This window comes from Podarcis cretensis (assembly GCF_951804945.1).
Source record: "Podarcis cretensis genome assembly, chromosome: 10".
In the NCBI taxonomy this organism is placed as follows: Eukaryota; Metazoa; Chordata; class Lepidosauria; order Squamata; family Lacertidae; genus Podarcis; species Podarcis cretensis.
The window spans coordinates 61,860,001-61,883,286 of record NC_137179.1 but is presented as its reverse complement, the minus strand read 5'-3'; the positions used below and the strand labels follow the sequence as shown (position 1 = coordinate 61,883,286).

The 23,286-nt window shown below is 41.2% G+C and overlaps 1 protein-coding gene across 2 annotated transcripts in view; it reads right to left on the bottom strand.

The window, feature by feature from the left end:
* Window positions 1-408: 408 nt before the first annotated feature.
* MLC1 (modulator of VRAC current 1) overlaps window positions 409-23,286 on the bottom strand; it is a 23,603-nt gene continuing 725 nt past the window's right edge. For both annotated transcript variants that reach the window (XM_079994365.1, XM_079994366.1), the window contains exons 2-13: window positions 21,303-21,440; window positions 20,229-20,412; window positions 16,331-16,420; window positions 12,597-12,650; window positions 12,383-12,484; window positions 11,553-11,654; window positions 8,956-9,027; window positions 8,725-8,841; window positions 6,714-6,770; window positions 5,529-5,651; window positions 2,429-2,596; window positions 409-1,018 (exon numbers count right to left, since the gene is read on the bottom strand). In XM_079994365.1, coding sequence (XP_079850491.1) covers window positions 944-1,018; window positions 2,429-2,596; window positions 5,529-5,651; window positions 6,714-6,770; window positions 8,725-8,841; window positions 8,956-9,027; window positions 11,553-11,654; window positions 12,383-12,484; window positions 12,597-12,650; window positions 16,331-16,420; window positions 20,229-20,408 — 1,140 coding nt within the window. In that variant the 5' untranslated portion in view covers window positions 20,409-20,412; window positions 21,303-21,440 and the 3' untranslated portion in view covers window positions 409-943. The remainder of the gene's footprint in view (window positions 1,019-2,428; window positions 2,597-5,528; window positions 5,652-6,713; window positions 6,771-8,724; window positions 8,842-8,955; window positions 9,028-11,552; window positions 11,655-12,382; window positions 12,485-12,596; window positions 12,651-16,330; window positions 16,421-20,228; window positions 20,413-21,302; window positions 21,441-23,286) is intronic.

Genomic DNA, 23,286 nt, shown 5'->3' with positions numbered 1-23,286 from the left:
GCATAAAACAAAGGAGCAGTACTCAGAGCAGATAAGAGAAAGGGCTATGCAAATAGTAGCAGACTTAGTTCTCAGGCTCCCACTGAAAACTGTAGTACAAAAGTAAACCAGCTGCAATTTTACAAGGAAAAACTCCCCCTCCCCACTAGGCACCAGGTTTGGGGAACAGGAGTAGCCCACTTGAGTAGTGTCTCTGAGTATACTTTCTTACTCCACACACCCCATCAATGATGGCTGACATTCACTCTTATAGGAGCAATGAGGCAGAGGGGCAAAACTGCTCATCCAAGTGGCCTGGTCACCATGTGAATAATGTTCTTCTGTATGCATGACAATACACCACACTCATTATAAAGGGCATTTCTCACATTTTGCATCAATCAACAACAATGCACACCTAGAACCGACTTGTGGTAAAGATGTTTATTTTATACAAAAGTAATAAGCGATTCTTAAGGACTTAACTCCTACAAAAGTGAAGTTTATAGGCAAAAGCATCAACGATGACACACATTTGTAACTTTATAAATGTGTCTGTTAACATCAACTGAATACCAGCGGTTATATTAGTTCTCTTGCAATAAGCAAGACCTACCACACAGTTACTTATGTTTAGCTGTTCAGATGGCAGTTTCTGGTTGTAGAGTCGGTTTGCAATTAAGATGCTAGTACTCTAAAATGAAAGACACACTCTGTTGAAACAAGCTGTGTTGCAAACTTGAAGCTATACTAATTTCTAAGTTATTAGAAAGGGATGAGAGAGGTTTTAAAGGAAGATTGCATGGCGCTAACATTCTGACTAGATTCTACTGTTTGGAAACCACAGGGAAGTGGTCAGTAGGGCTGTCATGATGTTTGTGACTGTGCCCATAACACTTGCAAATGCAAAGGCTAGCATGCCCTTATTCCAGCAATTTTCCTGCTTCAGTTTCCTAAATCCAGATTACTGGGCCATTTGCACTACAACAGCTTTCCAAGCCTTCTCTTTGTCGAAATCCTTCATGCTGTTATTGGAAACCTACAAAAAAAAAAATCAAACACTGTTATTGACAAATTAGAATGGAAGAATCCAGACTAAGGGTAAATCACTAGATGATACATTAGATGTGTGATCACATTTCCACGTCTTGCATTTTTATAAGAAAGTAGGACGCAGGTGGCGCTGTGGGTTAAAGCCTCAGTGCCTAGGACTTGCCGATCGAAAGGTCGGCGGTTCGAATCCCTGCGGCGGGGTGCGCTCCCGCTGCTCGGTCCCAGCGCCTGCCAACCTAGCAGTTCGAAAGCACCTCCGGGTGCAAGTAGATAAATAGGGACCGCTTACCAGCGGGAAGGTAAACGGCGTTTCCGTGTGCGGATCAGGCTCGCCAGAGCAGCGATGTCACGCTGGCCACGTGACCCGGAAGTGTCTCCGGACAGCGCTGGCCCCTGGCCTCTTAAGTGAGATGGGCGCACAACCCCAGAGTCTGTCAAGACTGGCCCGTACGGGCAGGGGTACCTTTACCTTTACCTTTTAGTAACAGTGAAGATGCCTAATCCAGATTGGGACTGCAGTGCAGGGTGAGAGGGATATAACCCCTTCCTTCATGCCATTTTCTTGACCAAAATGCCCCCCCCCAACTGATGTTTGCCCAGGCAGCTTTGGAGGCACGTACCAGTTTCTCTTTGGGGGCACTTAACCACAGAGCCTAGGACTTGCTGATCAGAAGGTCGGCAGTTTGGAATCCCTGCTACGAAGTGAGCTCCCGTTGCTCGGTCCCTGCTCCTGTCAACCTAGCAGTTCGAAAGCACGTCAAAGTGCAAGTAGATAAATAGGTACCGCTCCGGCGGGAAGGTAAAAGGTGTTTCCGTGCGCTGCTCTGGTTTGCCAGAAGCGGCATAGTCATGCTGGCCACATGACCCGGAAGCTGTACGCCGGCTCCCTCGGCCAATAAAGCGAGATGAGTGCCGCAACCCCAGAGTCGGTCACAACTGGTCAGGGGTCCCTTTACCTTTAGCCCTTTCGGGGGGGAATTTTCATTGATAAAATGGCATTGGAGGAAAAACTTAAAACAATCCCCCCGCCCACTTTACTGCAGTCCCAATCTGAATCAGGTCCTCTCCCTAGATTAAGCATGTGGTAAACCATGAACAAACTTAGTTACAGCTTGTGGTTTGCCTGGAGCTATGAGCCTGGGTCTGGAAGTAACACAAAGCCAAACCATGGCTTAGTTCCAGACAGCATGGCTTAGTTCCAGTAGGAGCACTGTAAGCAAAATCTGCAGTTTAGGAACCCACGTTTGCTCGTTCACACTTAGCCATGTCAATATAACATTCACTTACAAATAAATCTGTATTTTAAAGAAGAACTGTGATGGGTGCTGGCAATGAAACTGAAATGATCAGCAGCATTCCATAATTACACCAATTTTAAAGTGAAATCATCCCTCACCTCTGTTGTTTTGTACTCTTGTTTGTTCATCTGTGGCACAGCCCACACTGAATCCCGCATCTTCATTTTTGCCTTGAAGCTTACACACAATATGACAGTGCCAGTAGTCAGGAAAGCTTGAATTAACAGCATCAGCATTAGAAGCAGGAGGAGCACGTCGTAAGACTGCTAAAAAAATTAATACATACATAGAAAAGGCTTTAGCCTTTAGGTATGCTAACTGTTACACACTTTTCTGCCTCCAAAGGTCACATTTACTGGAAGCACCTGCAATGCTCTGGTTTCCCCTTACTTCCAATATCAAATTTCTATATCCTTAAAGGCCATTCTGTCCTGGTTTGGGAGCCAGCGGCATATTTTGTCACCATTTATTAGCATGAGTTTTCCAATATGAAGTGTGAATGCCCAGGCATACCACATTCAAGTGTATATATTTCCTTATTATGTGAATGCAAAAGGAATGACCGCTCCCCACTTAAAACGGGGGGCGCCCTTTGCGGGGACGCGTGCAGCCCTGGATCTGGAGTGGCCCCATCAGCATAGGCTTTGCCTTCCCTCAGGTGGGATACCTGGAGGTCCCCGCCTAACCCCAGTGAGTTGTCCAATCCCACCTGGGGGAAGCGTTGCCAGGGAAACCAGGCCAGGTAAGGGGAGGGATTACCTGCCCACACAATAGAGGGTGGATCTTACTTGTTAATCCTCACTTGGCTCCAGAGCTTCTCCCACCCTACCCACCCTCAGTTAATGCCTTCTTTTGCAGGTTATCTTTTCTTCATAGGTTTTGCAGGTTAACCTGTCTCCACAGGTATGCGGGCGCTGCTACGATTAGGTCGCTGTTAAAGGGCCGGAAAGGAATTTCCCTGCATTGGCAGGTTTCGCCTTTCCCGTAGCAAAACGTCACAACTTTGGCGGTATCAGGCCTTGGGCGGAATCCTTTAGTCCATCTTCCTCTTTGCGGCGGCGATACCAGGGTTCCCCGTTAAAGGGGTTTTTGAAGGGAGGCTTTGGCCGTACGCCGAAAGGTCGTCATTGCTCTCCCCTGCGGCGGCGTAACGGGGGCGGCTATCTCTGCTTGAACATATGTTCTCCAGAGCCGGCCCATCCCCCCCCCCCACACACTGGATAACCCTGATGCTCCCTAGGTCCCCGGCTGGGGACTAGGGAGGGAGAACGCCCAATGCCTGAGCCAAGGTCTACCCACATTTGAAATTTAATAAAGTTGTGGCCAATTTAATCCCATAGCACGTTGTCTAGAGTCGTTATTCCACATGACGGGGGGGACCACTCGGGATCTGGGGACTCCGCCTGTCCACGCAAACAGATTTACAAAGTTTTTCCATAGTTTGACTTGTAAGAAAACAGATTTTTACTTATTCCTCCTTCTCTCTGTGCTCACCCAATGCCAACTCCCATGAAATCTCTAAGGGCTGTGATCAGCACTTGTTCCCACTCAGGACTCAGGCAATTGGTAAGGAGGGTTGCCATTGCATGCCTAGCCTCTGGGCAAGATTCATTGCCCACTGACCAGGAGGGAAAGGGGAGCTGACATGATATGATAGAGCCAATTCAGTGCTTCTGCACAGTGCTAACCTTCCCACAGTGGTACCTTGGTTCTCAAACGCCTTGGTACTCAAACAACTTAGAACCCAAACACTGCAAACCCAGAAGAAAGTGTTCCAGTTTGCGAACTTTTTTCAGAAGCTGAACGTGCTCCGTTTTGAGTGTTACGCTTCCGATTTGAGTGCCACACTTCCATTTTGAGAGTTATGCTGAGGTCTGTCTGTTTTTGCTATTTATTTTGCGTTTTTGTGGCTCTTTTTTTTGTGACTGTGTGGAACCCAGTTCAGCTACTGATTGATTGTGTGACTGCAGTACATTGTTTATTGCTTTCATTTTATGGATTAATTGTCTTGTTAGATAGCAAAATTCATGTTAAGTTGCTGTTTTGGGGGTTGTTTTCAAAAATCTGGAGCGGATTAAACTGTTCTGCATTACTTGCTATGGGAAAGCATGCCTTGGTTTTGGAACGCTTTGGTTTTGGAACAGAATTCCGGAACGGATTAAGTTTGAGAACCAAGGTACCACTGTATCGCCTTCCAGTTCTCCCTCGCAGAAAGCAGCAACTATGGGCCACATTTTGTATATGTTTTATAGTCATTAGGGAAATTATGGGAAAACCACAAAACATTATGGCAGATCTGCTGTACTCCTTATATACTACATAGACTTACTCTAAATAATTGCTAACACTGGATATAAATTGGCAGATAATCTCCTGATATTATAGGAACTAAAGTTGTAGTTTATACTTCCCCACCTCTTATAGTGCAGCAAAAATAATATTTATGCACTACAATGTGTACAAGAATAAGGATAAATATAAGGATAAGTATAAACTCAAACAGTAGTAGTAGCATAATACCTTGGGAAAAGGCCATGTACCCTATGCTTTCGTAGCTCATGTTTTAAAGTGGCTGAGACCTTTGTTTTGGACATCTGTGGTTGGGAGTCCCAGCACATTCCGTTACCACAGCACATTAAGTAATCATACCTGGCAAGAACAAACCTGTCATGCTTTACAGTATGACTGAAATTATTTCCTGAAACTGACGTTCTTGGCAAGATGCAAATTTGCAAGCAACAGATAAACAGATTTCAATCAACTGATAAGCATCTCTAAAACATCTCAAGAACTAGAAACTGCACAAGTGATATCACAGGGGGGAAATGTTACATACATTCACTAGCTTTTACTCAGCCAGCATGCTATGGTAAACTGTAAGAATGCAGCCAAATAATGTATAGGTAATTTAAATATGCTACACTCCCTCTCTGATCTTGCTTCCCTTTGGCTCCTGATCCTGGCTCACAACTTCTCAGGCTCCAAAGCAATCCTGCTTGCACACAACACAATAGTCCTACTTCTCTCCCTACATGTTCCAAAGTCACACATAAAAAAAACTGAATCACAGCATTTATAAAAGTGAGGACTATTTAGAATAGAAAGCAGTAGTTTGTACGGAACATTGTGGCCTTGGTCACAAAACACACTGACAAGATACATTGATTGTTTGCTTGGTAATTCAAAAGCAATACATACTTTAACTGTTGGTGGATAGTTTTTAAAGATGTCAACAATTCGCATGATACTGAAGGACAAGTATCCTGAAGCTGTGAATAATAATGGAGATGTAACACTGCTTATGGCAATCAGGACTTCTACCTAAAATGAAACATAGCATTGTGATTAGATAGATATTTGTTATTAATTAAAAAAAGATTCATGTTGTATGTATTCTTGTGTCTCTGAGCAAGCTTGCATAAATGAAGTTTGCTGCAATTTACTCATAAAAATAAATTCAAAATATAAGTTTAGTCCCTGGAAAAGTGAATGAGGAGTATAAAGTATTTACATTGATAAATATTTTAGAACTCATATTAATAAGTGTGTATTCAGAGCACCCAAGGTATTCGTAACATCCAGACAAAGGCCCAGTCCCCTAAAGAACTGCATGCTGTGTTCCATTTGTGTGGTGCTTTGGATAATTGTGAATAAGGGAGAAAGACAACAAAACAGATATGGGGGGAAAGGAGAGTAAAACATTACACGTGCAGCTGGGACCAAAAGTGACTACAGATATAGTTAGACTGCATTCCTAAGCACAACTACTAGGAAGTACCATTGAAACCAATGGAGCTTATTTTTGAGTAGACATACATAGCATTACACTATTAAATGCTTACAGACTCTCCAGCTTTGAAATGCATCACAGCATAGGGAGAGATATAACTATGTATGAAAAAGTCAAATCATAAAGTTTGATACTGTCTGTGAGCCAGTAGAGAATTCTCACTATGCTTTATGTAGCTAATGTAGCAGATGGTAACATTTTGGATGGAATGGAGACCATCAAGGTGCAATAAATAAGGATTGCAATGCTTTTGGATGTAGAGGTACAGAGCATTTTGACCCACTATTAATCTCCTATCCAATCAGTTTTTTAAGAAACATAAACATCTATAAAACCAATTTGTTGGAGATCACTAAGGCATCACTGGGCACCCAGAAGATAATGATTCCATTATGCCTCCTTCATAAACTGTGTGAAAAAATATCATCACTCTCTGGCCCAAATGAAGAGATTTGAAATGGCAGAAATATTAAATCAGTCTAGTTCCTGTTCAATTTTCAGAAAGTTCTACTGGACCTATTTTCACCATAACATTTATGATTGCATCAGTTTATTGAAGTACTTCCACCAGACTGTTTTAATAATATACTTACCAAGCATTTGCTTGGATATTCAGCAGCAACATGACTTGCAATGGCACTGGGAAAACACTAAAAAGAAACTAAATATGAGGAAATGTTCAGAACCAATCAGGATATATTTGGGTAGAGCAGTGCCTATTAGCAAATACACTTATTACCCCAACTGCACTTCCAATGATTTTTTGTTGTTTTATAAGAAGGGAAGCTGGGGACGCAGGTGGCGCTGTGGGTTAAAGCCTCAGCGCCTAGGGCTTGCCGATCGAAAGGTCGGCGGTTCGAATCCCTGCGGCGGGGTGCGCTCCCGCTGCTCGGTCCCAGCGCCTGCCAACCTAGCAGTTCGAAAGCACCTCCGGGTGCAAGTAGATAAATAGGGACCGCTTACCAGCGGGAAGGTAAACGGTGTTTCCGTGTGCGGCTCTGGCTCGCCAGATGCAGCTTTGTCACGCTGGCCACGTGACCCGGAAGTGTCTCCGGACAGCGCTGGCCCCTGGCCTCTTAAGTGAGATGGGCGCACAACCCCAGAGTCTGTCAAGACTGGCCCGTACGGGCAGGGGTACCTTTACCTTTTACCTTTTAAGAAGGGAAAGGGCACTGGGACACCACCAAGTAGGCAACATATTCCTGCTGTTGCTTGAGGCAGGATTCACTCCAACAGAATCTCTGACTGACCCCCTCCTCTGGAGTACTAGCAAACTTGGCCAGAGCGTGAACGATCACTCCAGTAAGGGGGGGTGGGTGGGAATCAATCAGAGATGCTGCTGGAGTGAAGACACTTTTTCCTGCTTTGAGGAAGAGAAGGAACATGCTCCCCACTTTGCGGAGTCCTAGTGCCCACTGGAAAATTATAAAATACACACTATCTACCTAACTGATTTAAAGAGTAACCCAATGCAGATTTAGTCAGTGGTATGTCCCGCTGTGTTCAATGGGGCTAGAAAAGTCGGCATTTGATTATAGCTCGAATGGGATATACCATCTCAAACTCTTATCTGCACCAATAAGTTGTATGTATATAGGATTAAAGGACTGGTTTGGATGATGCCGGTGGGTCCCAACCAAACCTATAATTTTGTATCTGTAAAACATGGTCTACACTGGAAGTAACTGCTGAACTGATCAAACTAGGTTTTTTTAAGTTAATGGTCCTTGCTAGACTTGTAAATACATTTTTAACGTGTCTAAATAGTTAGCCATATTGCTATAGAAACAAGTTAATGCTAATTAATGCTGCTTCTGGGAGGAGGGAATAAGCCTCCCCCCCTCACCTCGCTGAATGCCACTTCACCTTGTGCGAAGGAGAACAAGAAGCAAAGAGCTAGCCTTTGTGTTAGACTATTAATGTCGTGAGTCCCTCCATCTTGTACTCAGGTTGTATATATGTGTAAATAAGACCATATAGTCTAAATAACCAACAGCCTTCTTTCTAAGGAAACAGAGCCTGGATAAATGCTGGAATCTCTCAGTTCTTTTTCCTGATTCATATTCCTTGATTTTTACTAGATCACACACCTTTCTGAATCCAGTTTTGTTTTTGTTTTTTAATATGCCTGACTACAAAGGACCTGGGCTCTTTTGTAAATTAAGACACAATGTGGTCTTCCAATTAATTCATACTCTCAGCACAAAGATTTCCACTTATGCAACGGAACCTTTTCCTCTCTCCTCCCTGCCTGCCTACCCTAAATCTGTTCTGGGGGTTCTCCCAGCCCTCCAGAACAGATCTGGGGAGAGATGCACACAGGAAGAGGAGGGGGAAAGTCCACTGCACAAGCAGAAATCATTGTGTAGATGAAGCAAGTTGGTTGAATGCTGGTCAAGAGTACCAGCCTTTCTTATCTGTACAGAATGTTGTTACTTAAAGGTGTACAAATGCTGTTAATAATAAAGTGTGACAGTTTTACAAGAATAAGTAGAATGTTCCTAATATATATGTATAAGACACTGATGGTACATTTAAAAACCTGTTATTCATCAAAGTGAACAACAGTTTATAAAATGTTATATTCAATGATGTAATACTTACAGCCACTAAAATCCAAAAGAAAGTTACTGAAAGATATGGCCCTGAGACTAGCACATCCATATTCAAAGCTATTATTCCACCAAACACAGCAGAAATTCCAATAATCACTTCAATTACCTAAAAAAGAAGAAGAATTTGCTTGGGATTTTTATATAATTAAAAATATATTATATAAAATTATACATAATTCATAGCAGATTCTTAGAGACTGATAAAACAAAGATCTCTTACTGAATAGGATTTTAGGATCCGTGCTGGAAAGCTGACATTATTCAATGTGATCGCACTATCATACATTGTCGTCTAAAAGGGGGGAAAAGATTATCAGAGTAAATAAACTATTAACCAAGCATTAGTCATCTGGGTGTAGAAGCTACCCGCAGATTGGAAGAACTTACAACTTGGTAACTTACGACTTTATGTTTAAAAACTTAAAAGGGAATTCATGTTTGAACTCATGTAACCCATAACACACATAGCTGTGTGTGTTTTATGTGAAAAGGACCTTTTCCTCCTGCTGCTTCCATCTGTGTGCATAAAATACTAAAATACAAGACATACCAGCATAATTTCTCCCTCTCTCCATGTCAAGATATACAAATCTATCCATCTACATATCTACACATGTACGTATATGTACACAAATATGCCTGTTCATTAACATGACCCACTCATGCTGAAGTACTGCAGCTGAAATGTCAATACCATTCATAAAACAGCTTGCTCAGAAGGAGGATTACATAGATAGGGGATTAGTTCCAGAGATAGTGCAATGAAAGAAATTCTGGCAGCTGCACTGTTCTGCAAACTGTTAAGCAACAGCTAGCAGAAAACTAGGCACAACAAGGAGTTCAAGTGTGCATCTTGAGATGTTGTGAAAGACCTTGTCCAAGAAATTGTGCAACACCTTGTGCTAACACCGACACAGCTTTCAGTTCTCTTTTCTTAAGTACGCATATTGTGCTAAGGGAGGAAAAATCATTCTACTTATGTAAGATCCTACCTAAGATTAGCTAAATAGAATAAATTGTTTGAGAATCTTAGTCTTACTCTTCCACCACAAACAAGTTTTGTTAGTTTTTAAGGTGAAATAAGGCTATTTGATTTTGTAGCTCCCCGTTTCCTTGTATTGCGTGGACAGGCGGAGTCCCCAGATCCCGAGTGGTCCCCCCCGTCATGTGGAATAACGACTCTAGACAACGTGCTATGGGATTAAATTGGCCACAACTTTATTAAATTTCAAATGTGGGTAGACCTTGGCTCAGGCATTGGGCGTTCTCCCTCCCCAGTCCCCAGCCGGGGACCTAGGGAGCATCAGGGTTATCCAGTGTGTGGGGGGGGGATTTCCCTGGCAACGCTTCCCCCAGGTGGGATTGGACAACTCACTGGGGTTAGGCGGGGACCTCCAGGTATCCCACCTGAGGGAAGGCAAAGCCTATGCTGATGGGGCCACTCCAGATCCAGGGCTGCACGCGTCCCCGCAAAGGGCGCCCCCCGTTTTAAGTGGGGAGCGGTCATTCTGTAATTTTCATATATCCACATGGGTGAATACGCTAGCAAAGCTATAGACCAGGCATGTCCAAAGACTGTTTCGGGGGCCTAATTCAGCCCACTGGTCAGTTTAATTTGGCCCCTGTGGCAGTTTATTTCCTGGGATAAAATCCTAAAAAACCTCAACAACTTTAATCCCCAAAAAAGCTCAACAACTTCAATCCTAAAAAAATGGTCAACAACTTTGGTCGGCCCTCAGGGCCCTTCATTTCATCAAATCTGGCCCTCTTTGAAAAAAGTTTGGACACCACTGCTATAGACAATACATTTTATGGAGATGTTGGACTGTCTGGACTATACATAACTATACAGGCCCAGTGTATTCACAAGAAAATTGCTACAGCAAAGATAGATTTTCTGTACTTGTAGACATTACAATGTGGATACAGTGGTACCTCTGGATGCGAATGGCACCTGTTAGAATCCTGAAGCGAATGCAACCCGCGTCTGCGCCTGTGCGGATCACGATTCGCAGCGTCTGCACATGTGCATGACATAATTTTGAGCATCTGTGCATGCGCGAGCGGCAAAACCCAGAAGCAACGCATTCCGTAACTTCCGGGTTGCCGTGGAGCATAACCTGAAAATGCTCAACCTGAAGCATATTTAACCCGAGGTATGACTGTATTGATTTAGGATGCAACGTAAACCTTGGCCACTGCCCAGTGGGGCTTAACTGAATTGCAGAGTTACAGTTACATCCACATCCTTGCTGCATGTACCTGCCTGGGCAAAAGTTGGGGCGTCAGCCTGGAGCTGGTGCAGCAATCAGGCCCAATGCCATCATGTGGCAACAATGAGGCTGGCTAGGGATGGCTCAGTCCCTCAATGCCCCATTTGGTGAGCCAAACAGGAAGCTCCATGCCAGCAGAATAATGCTGACATTACTTCACAGTGAAGACTGGCAAGACTAGACAGAAGAGTATCTCTGTCCAATACACCGCCACTGAGCCCAGTACAAAGTGGGGTTGCATTGCACTGATAATATTTGAAAGTAGCATGTGCTATCCGGAAAGGAAAAAGGAAGCTCCTGATCTCACTGCCAGAAAGATGTTTGTATGAAATCTGTAATGCTCATATAAAATACAGAAAAAAGGAGTTACTCCCCAGCAGAAATGCACCCCAAAACCCCCAATATTTAGTAGTACACATGTATTTGATATCATAGATATATGACAGAATCACTGTGGCTATGTTTCTGAGGCAGTATGCACATATGAAGTAGAGACTGTAGAGAGCCTTTAGGCTATTTTAGAAATATTTAAGGAAAAACTTACTTTCTTCCTCCTGCAGCACTCCTCGTTAAACCTTGCTGAAATTATTACAGTAGTTGCCATGAAAATTTCCAGTAGAATGAGGAGAATTAAGTTGAAATTTATCTGTGCATAAAAGGTATTTAAAAAAATTTAGATTAGCATAAACTTATCTACATAATTACTATAATGTCACCCGGTCCGATCCAGAGCATGAAAGCTGGAGTGAAAGGCGGGATATCAAATCCAAACTCTTCTTCTTCTCTTCTTTGCAATGGAGCACTTGCGATGAAAAATGGAACCATAGGAGCACCATTGTTGTGGCTTCTCATGACGTTTGGCTAACCATTCTAGTTTAGCCCCTCTAAACAGGGGCTTTGCATTGGCATACTTAAAACTGGATGAACCATATAGGGAACCATTTCACACAAACCTTCCATGTGGAACAGGATCAACACAGTTATGGTTTTTCAATGGCTAGCATAATGCAAAAGCAAATTTTGAATCAGGCCTAGAACAGCTCGCTCAATTTTTTATACCTAGAGTTTTGAGAATGAGAATTGCTGGCAATCTATTTGATATGTCTGATCATTTGTTGCTTGATAACCAATAATAATATAGCAAGGAAAGAAGCGGAAATGAAATGCCCAAACACATGCCAGCATTAAAACATTAAAAGTATTTTCCTATAAAGTCTCTTCAGATTTAAAAACAAAAGCAGCAAATTATGAAATAGTGCCTAAGTAGTGTCTGATTAACTTTTTGAAAGCTAATATATATACAATGAACAAAATAAGCAAACTTAATATCAAATAAACTAATTATAGAATTTATCTTTATTGTTAAGAGCTCACATTTACTGCTGTAGGGTTCAAGACAAGTTTGCATCCAAACCAAACTAAACATGTTGTTGTAATAGCAAATGTAGAAACAAACAGCATCTGGAAATTGGGTATCTGTAAAAACAAAAACAAAAAACAACACACACACACATTAAGAATATTTCATTTTTGCTTTAATTAAAGAAAGTAAGTGTTAACAGTCATTCCAAGCTTATAAAGTACTTACCACATTAACTTTGTTTCGGGCTATGGCAAAACTCACAGCTGCTGAGGGAATACACTGGAGAGAAATTAATGAAAATTAAGAGTACAATTTACAAACTAAACTAGAATTTCATGAATAATAAAATTTCCCACTGAGTATAGAATAGACATACTTTGCCTATGTGAACATAGTAAATCACAGCAAAAGCCCCATCTCACCCATAAAGCTTTTGGATAATTTAGGCAAATCCATTATCTTTCAGGCTAAATTTTTGTTTGTTTGTTTGTTTGTTTTCTCTTTCTGAAACCCACTATTTCTGTCTCTTCCTCCGTACTCTCTTCTGGCAAGTCTGAACTTGCAGAGGGCTTTTGAATTTAGGCTACAGATTACCTACCACCACTGCCCTAAACATAAATTTACTGTGATAAAGGTAAGAGTCACAATCCAAAGCTCTATTTAAGATGTTCCCAAGGGCTTTAACACATGAGACCACTGACCACTGACTTAAAACAAAACAGCAGACCCCAAATAACCCAAACACATTTTTTTTTTTTTTTTGAGACGTACGCTCCATTTCAAAAATGATTTGCCATGGAGTGACGGGAAGGTGAATGTTTGGTAAACGCATCCAAAAGCCCTGTGACACACGATACATGGTGCAATGAATGCACCCTGAAAAGTGCTACAGATATGAAAAATAATCATAACAGAAAATAAGAATGTTATTTTAACAAAATCCACAAAGGCCACAATCCAATACAGGGATGGACACATTTAAACTCAGTTCACTGAAATAAATGTGTTTAAGAATGCCTAATTCTACAGCATCTTAAAAAGCAGAGACTTCACCTTGCCAACAAAGGTCCGTATAGTTAAAGCTATGGTTTTCCCAGTAGTGATGTATGGAAGTGAGAGCTGGACCATAAAGAAGGTTGATTGCCGAAGAATTGATGCTTTTGAATTATGGTGCTGGAGGAGACCCTGGAGAGTCCCATGGACTGCAAGAAGATCAAACCTATCCATTCTGAAGGAAATCAGCCCTGAGTGCTCACTGGAAGGACAGATCGTGAAGCAGAGGCTCCAATACTTTGGCCACCTCATGAGAAGAGAAGACTCCCTGGAAAAGACCCTGATGTTGGGAAAGATTGAGGGCACAAGGAGAAAGGGACGACAGAGGACGAGATGGTTGGACAGTGTTCTCGAAGCTACGAACATGAGTTTGACCAAACTGCGGGAGGCAGTGGAAGACAGGAGTGCCTGGCGTGCTCTGGTCCATGGGGTCACGAAGAGTCGGACACGACTAAACAACTAAACAACAACAACAACAATTCTTTCAGACTGTACAGTGAGCAAATGTTTAACGGAACTTGGAAGGCTTGATACCAAGGTGGGTATGAGGAACAAGTGGCCCTCTGGATGTTGTTGAACTCCAACTCCCATCCAACATGGTCAATGGTTTTCTGTGAATAGCAGAGAGATAAGATGCAGCTGACTGTTTGAGGCAGCTGGATCAGAACTGTTGCCCCTTGGTCAGCACCCTGTTTTTCATTAAGCTACAGAGATATAGGCAGATAGGTATCAGGTAAATATGGTGTGGTTGCTTTGTGATACAGTAGCAGGCTGTATTCCCTCCTCAAGAGTTCATTTCCTCTTGCCCTGAAGTTGTAAAGGTAAAGGTAAAGGTACCCCTGCCCGTACGGGCCAGTCTTGACAGACTCTGGGGTTGTGCGCCCATCTCACTTAAGAGGCCAGGGGCCAGCGCTGTCCGGAGACACTTCCGGGTCACGTGGCCAGCGTGACATCGCTGCTCTGGCGAGCCAGAGCCGCACACGGAAACGCCGTTTACCTTCCCGCTGGTAAGCGGTCCCTATTTATCTACTTGCACCCGGAGGTGCTTTCAAACTGCTAGGTTGGCAGGCGCTGGGACCAAGCAGCGGGAGCGCACCCCGCCGCAGGGATTCGAACCGCCGACCTTTCGATCGGCAAGTCCTAGCCCACAGCGCCACTTGACTAACTGGAGCAGGATCTCTTGTACCACCAATATGACTGGGGAAAGAGTTTCCTACCCCAAGATTAGCCTAACCAGAACAGGATGAAGCAATGTTCTTTTCCTTTCTCTTTATAAAGAGGAGAAAGCAGTTATTTCCTGATTTCATGCCCAAGCCAGCTAGCGCAGTAAAGACCAGCAGTAAAGGCCCATGGTGCATGCCACCCTTCTAATTCTGTTTCTAGATCAACTGAGTGGGCCTTTTGCAGCCACTTCAGAACCTCTAAATCTGTCCCAGTGCCTATTGTTACTTGACCTGGTCAACAATGGTAGATACTCTTTTTAAAAAAAAATAAAAATACTATTTATTAAAATTTTAAAGGTTACAAAAAGAAAAAGTAAAAATACCACATTAAACAAAAACAAAACATCACAATATAAAAAAACAGAAAAACAAAATCCATTAAACAAAAACAAAAACACAAAGAAAAATATATCAAATCTCCTCATTACTTATCTTTCATTAGCTTATTTCCTTGACCTCCTCACACCTCCCTTTTTTGTATTCTAGGTCAATTATCCTTTTCAGCAAATCCTTTCCCTCTTTTAAAATTTTAATCCTGTAAATTATCTTAATATAATGTAACTTTACTTCTCCTCCTTTCACCAATTAACAGTCAATTATTCCCAAATCCTTTATATCATTCCTGCTAAAATCATATAATATTATTCCAACATCCTTCTAACAGTTGTTAATTTTACAATGTTTCTGTAAATAGTCTTTAGATTTAACAATGGTAGATACTCATCTTCATTTATACTCACTGACTTCAGTTTAGAGCCTACCCTTGAGAGCATGTCTTGGATGGTTCCAGTGTGACAGCTGAGCCCCACTTTCTCATCATCTAAAATCACCCAAAGCACAGAGTCCCGTTCACACTGAATTGTCACAGAATTTGGCTCCTATCCACTTGAACTATCCATGACTTAGGGCTCCACTATGATGCATTCATTAATATGCCAGGAGATTTACTTCCAAGAAGAAATTATTATTATTACTATTCATAATATATACTGCTCTTCATCTGAAGATCTCAGGTCGGTCCAGAAGATTAAACATCAGTTGCTCATTGGCAATACATGAATTGATAAAGCCAACGTCTTCCATGTTGCAGTAAGAAAGGATAGAATACATAGGACTGGGTTTTTAAACTTCCACTGTAGCTAAGAGAATCATTTGGACATAACTCACTCAAGTCCCATTGGTGTCATAACTAATTTAACTGAATCAGGGCCTTTTGTGTGTGTGCACACGAGAACACACTAAGAACAAAACTCAAAAGACATCATCCAGAGATAAAATATACTTATACAACCCTAGCTTCATGCTTACAAATATACCCTGAGAGAGAAGGAAATTTATAGGATTCTCTGTGCCCCTGATATTTGCTCATGTGATGTTTCATTACATTGTTTATTTGAATATAAATAACACACAATAACTAAACATTGCATCTGCTATTATAAAGCAGAAGGGGGGAAAACCAAGTGTTTAATTAGCAAGCTGCTGCCAATTATTTTAAAGCAAACAATTTCTCTGAAATCAAGAGTGAGGAATTATCTAAAGAGAGCATGTGTTAGCAGTTTACTTCTGGATCAAGGGGTATATCTGAGATAAGGCTTTTGAAGCATAATGAAAATAAGAAAATTGAATTATATTTCTAATTTATATTTCTAAACAGCCACAAAAATTAAAATGAATGCTTACTGAACCTGCTGCACAGCGCAAGTAATCCATTTCAGATGGAAAAACATTCCCCAAATAAAGTGAAAATCCAGAGGTAACAAGGATGCAAGTCTGAAATGAAGAAATTACATTACTTTATTAGTATAAATTATATAGCTAAGCAACTTCATGAGAATTGGCAGTTCTTTTCAAAAATGAAAATACTAGAACCATTAACAATTGTTTCTCTGTGTTAATGATACTGAAACCAAACATCAAAAGATCTTTATAAGTCAAAAGAACATGTTGTCTTGCTGCTAAGTTCTAGAACTATTTTGCAATGACTTGGCAACAATATAAAAGAATAACAACTTAGGAAGTGTTTGTATTTAACTAAATAAAAATAGATGTCAATAAATACATTGGATTTGTGGGAAGATTCACACAAACAAGCACTTTCTCTTGCTCTGTGTGATTGTGCATCATCCAAACAGTCTATTTGGATAGTTCCAGACTGTTGCTATTTTGGGGTGGGATTCAATCACATACAGGTAAATTCTGCTTGCACAATCATAGATGACTGGGAGGTCTTGCACAACAGACTTGTTTTCCCCAAAAGATCAGACTTTTGTGATGTGATAAGGAAAATGCAATGGAAAGTGTGTGATAACATTTTGACACCACATTGTCTAGCCTCCCTGCAAACAAATTAGAGTGAATGTTCATTAAACAGCCAACGTTTTCTATTTTCCCTTCAAACAACTCAGGATAAATGCCGGCTAAACAGGTCACCTGGAAGCACCCTTAGTCTCTGTGTAACTCTTTCTTTCAGCCTTTTCTAATGCTTGTCATCTCTCTTCCTTAGCGTATATTTTACTCCCAAGCACGAGCAATCTTTGGGAATCTCAGTGTTGTAGAGTCTATATATTTTAGCTGGAATCATTGTCTCTGAATAGACTGAAATTGCTCAGTATATTCATAAAAATAAGTGGAACTCTTTATGATGCTTCCTCTACTGACAGCAAGAATTCAGCAAAAGATGTCAGTCAGCTGTCACTCGCAACAACAATTTAGGAAAAGAAAATCTTACTAAAGCAGTAAATTAAAGTTAACTAAAGAAAATAAGCTCCTTTCTTGGCAGGCATGCTTAACAAAACAATGAAACTTCTCAGCAAAGACAGCTTGTCTACATCTTGTGGCTATGCAGTGAAGCATTCTAAGTATTTTTTTTAGTAGTTCCTGTTAAACAAAGTACAGTACTCAGGGGAAATCCTCAGGAATTTCTGTTACTGCTAGTACTAAACATTTATTTTGCAACTATCGTGTGCTAGCAATTTCAGTGCCTAACATTTTCTGTTAATAAGCAAGCATATTGTATTATTTAAATTATTATAGCCACAGTATTCCCAAGAAGTATCAAGAACTATATTTTTCACTTTTATTCGCATGTTGTTGTTGGCATCCGTCTATCTCGACCTCTGGGTGTAAAGTCAAACTGCCGTGTTAGCTGCACCCAAGTGACCTCCCTGGGGTGCAAGCCTGGGCAGTATGTATGGAGGTCCTGGGTTGCCCAAACAACAAGATCCGCCCTCCCTCTCGACCTTGCTGACATGTTGGGCACCAGCTTTGTATAGGGTTTAAAGGGACGCGGGTAGCGCTGTGGGTAAAACCTCAGTGCCTAGGACTTGCCGATCGTATGGTCGGCGGTTCGAATCCCCACGGCGGGGTGAGCTCCCATCTTTCGGTCCCAGCTCCTGCCCACCTAGCAGTTTGAAAGCACCCCTAAGTGCAAGTAGATAAATAGGTACCGCCTTATAGCGGGAAGGTAAACGGCGTTTCCGTGTGCTGCGCTGGTGCTGGCTCGCCAGAGCAGCTTCGTCACGCTGGCCACGTGAGCTGGAAGTGTGTCTGGACAGCGCTGGCCCCCGGCCTCTTAAGTGAGATGGGCGCACAACCCTAGAGTCGGACACGACTGGCCCGTACGGGCAGGGGTACCTTTACCTTTACCTTGTATAGGGTTTACTCTTTGGACTTTTCTTCTCCTAATGATATCCCGCAAAACAGCAGAGGTTTAGGATCAGAGTTTTCCTTCTCCCAGGTTGACTTCCCAGATGGGAAGGGCTACTTTCCCATCTGCCCCTCACTTCCTTCTACAGTTCGTACAGAAACCACTTTCTTCACCATTGGACTAACTACTGGTCTCATTCGCTTAATCTGCTAGAGCCTGTCTTCGCATGCAGGGTAAGTCCCTAACTCACCGAGGCTTTGATACCTATCGGCTACCTTCACCTGGTTTGGCCGGCCAGTCAAAGCTGTTTCCTGGGGTGTGGCTGCTGTCACATGCTGACAGCTTCTAGGAGCCATGGGTGAGAGCTGAGTGCAGGTTGGGGACCAAAGCTGGGCAAACTACCTCACACTGGAGCCAACTTTGGCACCCACAATAATATTAGTGTGGGGGTTGCCCTCCCAGTCAATGGGCAAAATTGAAGCCCTTTGTTGCAGACACCCACAATCTTCAGCACGAGATGGCACCTATGCTACCTCAAGGAGCATGATGTGTGACCCACCAGAGGTACCACACCTCCCCTAATACTTCATACATCCTACAAATTCATCATATCCTTCAAAACACACCAAGTGCCAAAAACTGGAATTTACTTCTAGGTGAGTGTATACAGGACTGCAACCTACGTCTACTTAGACATTTAGCAATGCCAGTTATAAAACTACGAACTATAATAAAATTATTAACACACTGAGAAAACAAACAAACAAGTCTACAAAAACAAAAAAAGTCAAGCTAAGGAATGGTATTTCAGTGGTAACCATTGTACATTATAGTCATTCGTGTGGTTTATGCATGGATGGTCCATATCAGTTGGAAAGGTTTTGAAAACCTTGAATTTATGCTAACTGCACAATTTAAAATACAATCCAATCACATCTTATGCACATTTAACTCGTGCAATTTCAACCATATGTGGTTCAAGACCAACTGGTTGAAATTCCAGAAGCTAAAGGCAAGCAAGGAAGAATGCTGAAAAACTCTTTTTACGCTAGGCTGGAAAGAGCTAAATGGCACTCTCCTGGTCATTCTGCCGAGAAGGCCTCATTCTGCAGAAGGACCCCTTTATCCTTTTCTCAGAGCAAGAGGAGAGGGGGCAGAGAGTAGTAGTGGAAAGGGCAGCAGAGAGCCTGCCCTCACCACCTGGCTGGACAGGCAAGAGGTTAATGAGATGAGAATGCAGCCTGGAGAGCACCAGTTTGTCAAGCCCCGTACCAACCCTCTATGACAATTCTGTCATTTTGCCATATTATTGGGCTGGCACCAGACAAAGGTGGCGCTGTGGTCTAAACCACTGAGCCTCTTGGGCTTGCCGATCAGAAGGTCGGCGGTTTGAATATCCGCAACAGGTGAGCTCCCATTGCTCTGTCCCAGCTCCTGCCAACCTAGCTCCTGCCAACCTAGCAGTTCGAAAGCACGCCAGTGCAAGTAGATAAAGAGGTACCACTGTGGCGGGGAGGTAAACGGTGTTTACATGTGCTCTGGTTTCCATCATGGTGCTCCATTGCGCCAGAAGCTGTTTAGTAATGCTGGCCACACGACCCGGAAAGCTGTCTGTGGACAAACGCTGGTTCGGCCTGAAAAGCGAGATGAGTGCTAGACCCCATAGTCACCTTTGACTGGACATAACCGTCCAGGAATCCTTTACCTTTGACCCAGCCCCCTGTGACAATTGCATCATTTTGCCATACTATTAGGCTTGCACTGGTAGGACTTAATTCCAGTAAATAGTACTTTTAGAAAATCAAAATTTTCCAACTTCAAACAGATTTAATGACATGGGTAATAATGTAATAAAAATTAACCTACTATATTTGCCCAGTACAACCTTACCAATTTAGCCCTGACCAGGCTGGGATAATATTTCATACTTACCCCCATCAGCAAAGAATATATCCATGTTTTATAACTAAAACATGGATGAAACCTCTTTGATAGTTGAAGGTCGCTTGATTTAATATCTGGAACATAATTTCCATTCTCTTGTTTTCCACGCTCCAAGGTTGGCATTCTGTCATAACTAAATTCTTCCCTGTAAGATTCCTCCTTGGTCATGGTGCTTTAAAGTGAAAATAAATTTTCCTTTTATTTCTGAATTTGGAGTTCCCAATAAATCTTACACTGTTTCTATATTTGTTCGGGGATCTTGAGCTAAGAACATTCTTTTTTACTTCAATGTATTTCGAGTTACATATTTCTACAGAACTTTCACATTAACATGGCTAGGATCACATTAGTAAGCTGTGCTCCTAACAATTTTCATACTCGAAAGTCCATTCCAAGATAGTAAAAGAGACTGAATTGTGAATTATTAAATACTGAAGACAATTTTAACCACCACATTCCTATGCATGTCTACTCAGAAGTCCCACCGAGTTAAATGGGTATAATAGGATTGTACAGTAAATAACTATTTTCAAATTAGTGCACAATTCTGTACTCTACATTCTAATCATATTTAGCAACCCCAGTGTGCAAACAAATCAACAATTATACTTAATATTTCATATAGGCCAGCATCCATACAACAAATTAAATGAGTATAATTCAATATATCCAAACCATTTAACAACTTCTACTTTTTATAAAGAGCTTGAATAATATATATATATATATATATATATATATATATATATATATATATATATATATAAATACAGTTTCCTAACATTCACTTCTGCATAATTATCAACCGAATGGGAAATAAGCACAATTATCACAACAATCCTATACATACTCCGGTGGGAGTAAGTCCAATTAAATGTATAGGATTGCATTAAAAACACACTGCATACAGTACTTGATGACATGACAAAATAGTTTGTTGTTATATAAATGCAACTTATCCATTTTACTTATCCCCCCAAATCACTTAGAATAATTATGGAGTATACCGATTACTAAAACTTAACCACATATTTACCAGTTGTTAAAATCTGTTATACTTACATTAAACTGAGAAATTAATATTCAACTTTGAATAGTTTTGTGAGTAAAGTTGTCCGTACACTTTGTTATAGTCTCACTGCTTAGTGATTCATGCTGCCTTTGAAAAGTTTGCTCTTCTACTTTGGCTTTCAACAAGGTCTATTCATACGTGGAACAAAAGCACAGCAAAAACCACAGTTAAGCCAGAGAACAGGGAAATGCCAACTGAATTTTAATGAAGAGAACATACTAGAAAATTACTGTACCATATTCTCACAAGGCTGATTCCATAATTGTCTTAGGGCAAGCAAAAATTGAAGCAAAAGTTTCAATATGACAAAGATACAAACTATCTTTGATGTTTAGAATATTTAATACACAGTTTAATCAAGTTATACCTTATGATAGTCATGAAGTTGCAATCCTATACACACTTACTTGGGAGTAAGCCACAGTAAGACTTACTTTTGAGTAGACATGTATAGAACTGTACAGTAATTAGCTGTTCTTGCTAAATTATATAACCTTAATCCTCAAAAGCTAGCAACATTGTAAAATGTGTGATCACAGGAGGGGGAAAAACTTGAACATAAAAGGTAATTAAATCCTAAACATGTTCATTTGGAAGAAAGTTTCACAGATTTCAGTGGACGTTCTACATATCCAGACAAGCTTTTATAGTAAATCCCATTGAATGCAATGGGTTTTACTAATCCCAAACAAGTGTGCAATTCTATACACACTTTCAATATTTGCTCATTTTAAGGGAAACCATTTTTAAATCTTTCTTCTAAAAAGAGGACATCTGCCACTATTACAGCAACAACAATTGCTTTGAAGATTAATACTTCATCAAGTACAAAATATGTTTGGGAGTCCAAAAATTAATTTATCTGTCTCTGTAATGTTATGACACTAATGAGCTAAACAGTTTCTGAATTTTAGTCAACTTGTAACAGGCTTAAAAATCAACTTCAGACTAAAATGTGAAATGTTTGTAAACATCCCGCAAAATTATCTTACATTTTTTTTTATTATTAAAAGGTTGGTTAGTCTTTCTGAATTTATGTCGTTACACCCGAGTTAAAACTTGCTACATAAAGTGGCATACATCACACCATCTGAAGGCACCTCATGCACATGGGAATTGTTCAATGCTGCTGGGTTTGTGAGTTTTGTATGCATTTCTCCACTGTAACATTGTGCAGCATGGGCTGTTCCACAAGTTTTTGCACGAGGAACATTGGTTTGTATTCAACAGTGTCAATCAGTTGACAGTAAGATTTCCATCAGAATGAGAGAAACTTTTCTTCGTGATTTCTGCCACTCCAGGGCAACCTAGAGGGGATATGCCAAAAATTGCACCCGTTCCTTTCCCACTGATGGAAAACCTATTGTCAAGCTTAGCAATATCAATGGATCCAACACAGAGGCTAAATCTGGATCTGGTCCAAAGTTTGTACATCAGATTCTTTTGAGTATGTAAGATGTCCCTAATGCTACAAAACACACAGCAATGTATCCATGAGGAAATGTACCCAGACACACACTGCAGACTGACTTACAAAGCAATCCTATGCATTCTATAGCCCTCTTTCACCAGGCCTTTGGTTGATTTGATTCGCATCCTATGCCCTTTTAAAATGCAGGATTTTTTTTTGGGGGGGGAGGGTTGTTATTGGGTTGCTGTTTTTATTCTGATTATGTATTTTGTGGAGCCGCCCTGAGACCTCCGGGTATAGTGTGGTATATAATTTCTAATAATAATAACAATAATAATAATATTTTGATTTTATACTGTGAACCATCCTGAGACCTCTGGGTATAGGGTGGAATATAGATCCAAATAATAATAATCATATTTTTATTTTATTCTGTGAACCTCCCTGAGACCTCTGGGTATAGGGAGGTATATAAATTCTAATAATAATAATAATTCCATTCTGTGAACCCCCCAGACCTCCGGGTATAGGGAGGTATAATAATAATAATAATAATAATAATA